The sequence below is a fragment of the Monopterus albus genome, unplaced genomic scaffold, assembly GCF_001952655.1.
Source record: "Monopterus albus unplaced genomic scaffold, M_albus_1.0 scaffold456.1, whole genome shotgun sequence".
In the NCBI taxonomy this organism is placed as follows: Eukaryota; Metazoa; Chordata; class Actinopteri; order Synbranchiformes; family Synbranchidae; genus Monopterus; species Monopterus albus.
This window is the reverse complement of record NW_018128336.1, coordinates 118234-124233: the sequence shown is the minus strand read 5'-3', so window position 1 is coordinate 124233 and position 6000 is coordinate 118234. Positions and strand designations below refer to the sequence as shown.

Below are 6000 nucleotides of genomic sequence, written 5' to 3'. Positions count from 1 at the left end.
GCATCGTGGAGCAAGGTAAAGGCAGCTGTTAACATCTTCTCTCTGACCTCTCAGCTCTTAAAACATCCCTTCGTCTCCCTGAACTCATGGCGAACATGATTAAAACAGAAAGTCCCCGTATCCCTCAGCTTGTCCTAATCTCTCTTCCCAAATCCTTTTCTCTCCCTCTAATGCTTCTCAAACGTTTGCCAAGGTAAGCAGCCCCAGCTCTTGTCTGAGAAGAGAGGGTATTGCTGTTCAGAAGTCTTTGCTTGCCGTCTGGCCTGCGGGGAATTAGAAGACAAATTGCATGCAGTCTGGCTTGTGTGCAGCAGTGTAGATGTCAGATGTTCCAGGAGAGAGAGAAGCTTTTAAAAGTTTGGTGCAGAAACAGAACAACTGTGCAGCGTAGTTGTACAGGTGGGGAGTCCTCTCAGAGCTCCGGTGTTACCCCCAATGTAACAATGTTTCCACCAATTTTATCATGATGAGAAGGATTTAAGCACCAGAACACACCCTGTGGGTCTGGGTCGGTCCTCTCATGTCCTTACAGTGTCACTACGCTTCCTGCCCGTCAGTGAAACTGGTTCCAGCTAATCCAGCCTGCTCTGAGATGAACCCACCCATTATCACATACCTGCATCTCGCCCCACTTCCCTCATGCTTTCACTCATAATCCTCCGTCTGTCTGTGCCTGTGTGAGAGTACGTGGATTATACAGAGAATTAGTTGGACTTTTCCCCTGATGCCCTCTGCGTATCTAATGCCCTGGGCAGTGGAGGGTGAGGAGGTGCCAGCTGGATGGAGAGTTCTTAATGTGTGTTTATTCGTTGGGCTTTAATGTTTTTTTTTTACAGGACAAACAGTGGGAGGTTTTTACTTGAGGGAGGGATGGATCCTGCTCGCTGTTTTTTTTATTTCTCCCTTTAAGGGTGGTGAAGTGCAGGACATGTGGAGAGATCAGCCTTGTCACTCTGTGTGTGCTCTGCACGTTCATTTTTGAGAGGTGAATTGTTTTTTAGCCAATGCATGCATCAGCGTGCAGCTGCAGCAGATTTATAGAGCTGTGGTCATCTGAAGGTGTATGATGTGTACTCTTCCATCTGAGGGTGTGTCGTTCTGCCTCTCTGCAGCAGCCAAGAGTCTCCTCAACAAGAAGGCTGATGTCAAGGTAAGCTAGCTTCTTTACCTCCCCTCCCGGCTCTTTTATTTTCATGTGTCTCCTCTGTTTATCCTTGGCTGCCCTTCCACTGGTCGGACATCCTCCGCCTTCAGAACTACTTTCATTATTCCATAAATACTTCAGTCAAAGGCGGATGTAATAGAAGTGATTTGACTTTGTCAGGTGCTGTAGCATTGCCTTTTAAATTTTCAAGGGGTTTTATAGCGTTAAAGTCACAGTGTAGTGTGTCATTTCCTGTCCTTCACTTTTCTGTAGTTCTTTCATGCTTTGCCTCGGAGATGCATCAGTACTTCTGTCTGGATCCCAGAGTAGTGGCTCCTTCTATAAACCAGACTAATATAGAGTATGATCATGTAGAAAACACAAGCTAGCACACACTACACTAGTATGTGCTTATTAAATTATTTAGCAGGATTTTATAAAGCCAGTAGAGAACATTACCAAGGCCATCATATGTTAAAACACAGCCAGTAGAGAACATTACCAAGGCCATCCTCATTATAAACATATATTAAAACACGCAGTCAACAGGAATACGAGGATACGCCACAAAACTTCTTTCACTTCCACCTCAATGGGACAGATGTGACACTGAGCTGTCTCACTTTTATTCTCCTCTGATTTGAGGGGCAGTGTTTCCCTTTCTCCACTCTGAGGCACCTCCGCTGGCACCGAGCATCACTCCACTGCAGACATGGCTCACCCTACACATTCCTCTGTGCCAAAGGAAAGCAAACACCGTTTCATTTCCTGAAGAGTAGATGCTGAATCTGTGTGACTGACATTATCGGTGCAGCTCTGTTAGCTTCCTTCTCCTCTTCACAGTGTGTTGCACAGTCACAAATGCATGTCCATGTGTTTGTACATGCTGTGCTATGCATGTGTGCCGGCATGAAGCGGCGTGAGGCCTCTGTGTGAACCTGAATGAGCACTTCAGTGTGCGCTGGCAGGTCAGATGTTTGGTACAGATCTTTTTACAGAGCTCTCAAAGTCCCAAAGGATCATATTTGTTTTTTGTATGCAGACAATATGATCCTCACAAAATAACAACTTGCATGGACCCTGTTTGCACAAGATGCATATCTTATTCGTGCTAAGATAATGATTTGTGTAAAAAGGTTATGGATTCTGTTCTTACAAAATAAAAGTTTGAACTGGCAGAACACAAATTTCACAAGACAACAAAAGATGCATCACTAACACTATAAGTTTATCCACGTTTGTCCAAGCTCACATCTTGTTGTTACCAGACCTCTGTCTTGTTCTCGCTCTATAATAACTTGATGTGGACGTTGTTCACACATATCAACAACATGTGGATCTGACTTGCACAAGATAATTGTTTTATGCACACGTGTTTTATGGTTTTGTTTAAAGATATGGATCTAGTTCCCCTAAGAAAGTGTTTTGAATGCATAACACATTGATCTTGTTCATGCCAGATAAAACCTCCTGTGCACCAGATATGGTTCTTTTTAAACTTGATAACCACGAGGTGAAGCATTATCTGGGACTTTTGGGGCTCACGTGTGAGAGGGAAGCATCTGATGGCTGCCGCTCTTCTCCTCAGCCTCTCTCGACCTGGTTCTCTACGACAAACTGTCCTTCATTAACCTGCATCTCCTCTTCCTCCCTTTCTTTGTCTGCACACCGCCCCTCCCCTCCCTCATTGGGCGGCCTGCTGCTAATCTGAAATGATGTCCCACCAGATGCTGAATCTGTCATTACATAATCACAGCTTCTCCTTTGCTGCCACAATGCACTAAACCATGGAGCTGTTTCAGCATCCCTGCATTAGCACAGGCCTTGTCTCTCCTGCTTCCCTCGTTGTGTTGCACTCACGTCTCAGTTTCCAGCAGTTTCCTCTGAATGTGCTCTTTTTTCTGTCTGAGGAATGAAGAAAGTTCAGATCAGTTGTTATGTTGTTATGTAATGGTTGCTCACTACTGGAGGGGAAGGCTGAGGACTCCTGGCTCTCTCATTGAAGTCAGGACTAGAGATGAACTGGTTCCTTGAGCTTTTATATCCAAGCTAAAATCTTATTTTTAGCTGCTTGCTCTGCACTGGCTGCCAGCAGCTGTGTGCTAACAAGTGACTTTATTAAAGCAGAATATGAACAAAACATCCAGGACAGGTATGAAAACAGAATCTCATGACTGTAACCGGTTTACAGTAGCCACTGGGGAGTGCGCTAAATAAAACCATGCAAATTAGGTTCTTTACAGACACAAGTCAAGCAACACCCAGTAACTGGATGTAAAAAATAATGCGCACAGAGCTACAGAGAGAAGGAGGTAGTGATGTGGCAACAGGCAAATGAAAATGTCAGAATCATCCACAAGCTTCCTTCATGTTTGACTGTAGTGGGTCTGTTTTACAAGCAGCACATTTTCTGTTCTGGTCCAGTGTCATCGCGTTTATCAGCTTCATTTCCAGCTAGTTCTGCTCCGACAAACCCACTGCACAGACACAGCGGGTGAACAGACAGCGGCCACACAGCCAGATGTTTTCCCAGGAGCTGCTGGACACCAGTTACAACTGGAGTTACATTTGTTCTGTGGCCAGAAACGCGCTGGTTGACTTACAGAGCCGTGTGCTTCAGATAGAGTCTTGGATGTCCAACGCTCAGCAAAGCACTTGCCTACATTTCCTGCTAAATTAAACATCATCATTCATTTCCATAGAGTTCCTCTTAGAACCGCTGCAAAAGTGTTTTAGTCATTTGTGCACCTGTTACAAGAAAGATAATTTATTTAGTAGGGATCTAAATCACCTGCCTCCTCCCAGCAGAAACCTGAGCTGAACACTCAGATGGTGCAGCACGCTGCTCCATCTGTGTGGTTGGTGTCTCGGAGAGCTACTGTCCTCGTGTCCAACAGGGAGGAGAAACGTCTCAGCCTCTGGGCCCTGGTTCAGCTAACGTCTCCCTCCATCACTGGCTCCTACTTCACCTTAACCACAGACTCACTGAAGGATTGTGCCTCAGTTTTGAGGTTGAGAATCGGCGCTATAAACAGGAAGTTTAGTTAAATCAGAGCCTCCTTTGTTGCTATGAATGAATTTACCGCCACAGTGTAAGGGTCATCTAAACTAATGCTGGTTCGTTTGTCGACCCTTCCCACACAGGGCGGCAGCACTGCAGGAGAGCAGCTGCGAGTCAGAACATAGGGACACCACAGAAGAAGACTGGTGGCTTTTAAATGTGACTTCACAGATGGATTATTGTTTATCCCTCTGGCTGCACTGTCACCAGAATCAGCATCACATCAAATACCTCCAGTGGGGAAATCTAGTACTTTAAAATCACTGGCTGAGTTTTGCCTTTTGATTCTTGGTGACACCACTGGGCGACGATTTGTCCAGTAGAGCAGCGGTGAAAGACTGAACGACCGTGATCAGATTATGTGGAGTAACCACATAAGTCTGGAGCAGAGTCAGTAAAAAAAAGTGTGCAAATGTTCAACAAGAGCATCAAATCCCTCCAAGATGACACCGTGGCCTCAAATGCAGAGAGAGGCTTTGTTTAACAGGCCTAACTGTTTTACCAAGAACTGTCTCTCTGTTATGATCTGCTCTGCTGTTTCCTTCAGCCTTATCTACATTTCCACGATAAGAGCCATGTCACACTCGCCACGCTGCTGCTTTCTCAAACAGAAAGACTGTGTTTACTTTCACTAATTATTCCCTGTTGCTTCTGTTTCCATTGCTGCCAAGTTACCATCAACGAACCCACACTTCCTATACTGGTTTTCACATTAAAAGCCTTCCATTGGCTCACACTAATGAGCATGAGCTTCTTGATGTGAAACCTTTGGTGCTTTATTGTCTGCAGCTTTTATGGCTCTGAAAAACAGCAGGTTAGAAGTGGCTGGAATAAAAGTGTGACAGAAATGGAGACAGAGCAGCAGTGGATGTGACATGTTTATGTTTATGTAAAATGTAAGCAGCTCCAAACTATTTGTTTATGTCACAAGCAGAAATCACAATCATTTGCTGCTTCTGGCTTCTCGGATGCAGCTTTTCTCTGATTTATAGCACTGTGTGCTGCAGATCTTTGGGTTTTGGACTCTTTGTCTGACAAAACAAGCAATTTAATGACACCAGGTCAGGCTCTGGGAAACTGTGGCAGCTGCTTTTCAGCACTGTCTGACATTTTATATAAGCAGTAACTGGAAACAAAGACCAGCAGATTATTGGTCAAATCATTATTTGGGGGCTAAAACATACCCAACAGGACTGTTCATGTAAAACAGTAGGGTCAGCTTAGTAGTTTTTATATATTTAAAGTCAGAGGATAGTTTGTTATGCATACTGGTCGTCTGCACTGACAATAGCTATTTGGGTTTTGTATGACCCTCTGTTCCTCTAGGACTGAAGTCACCCAGACCTACTCAGTACAGTGCAAATGGGTGGTTCCATCTGTAAGCCCACGTCTCTCGCCCACTCCTTTTTATAATGGCCAGAATTTTGTTTTATTTCTGTCCAGCACAGTTATCAATTACAGGCAACCCCGCTGAGGGAGCGAGGAGCAGGAAACAGAGAGTAAATTAAGCAGCTGCGTTGTGCCTGCATTTGTGTGTTTGTGCAAAGGAGCTGTTGGCCACATCTGTGTGAGTGCTTATAGACCAGGGTGTCTGTATGTTTAGCTTGCTGTTGGCTGTGTATACCGTGTGTGTGGCCTGTTCAGCCTTTCATAAGCGCTCTCTCCGTCTTCCTCTGCTGAAACGAGGCAGTTGACTGTTGTTTACACTGAGAGATGTTGTCTGTTGGAGGAGCATGTGACAAAATGGATGTGATGCTTGTTTCTGTATATCTGACAGATGTGGCAGAGGTGCACA

General features: G+C 44.9%; 1 protein-coding gene across 1 annotated transcript in view; it reads left to right on the top strand.

Moving 5' to 3' along the window:
- camk2b2 (calcium/calmodulin-dependent protein kinase (CaM kinase) II beta 2) overlaps positions 1-6000 on the top strand; it is a 31779-nt gene that overhangs the window by 19455 nt on the left and 6324 nt on the right. The window contains exon 13 of the mRNA XM_020587403.1: positions 1113-1150. Within this exon, the coding sequence (XP_020443059.1) occupies positions 1113-1150 (38 nt within the window). The remainder of the gene's footprint in view (positions 1-1112; positions 1151-6000) is intronic.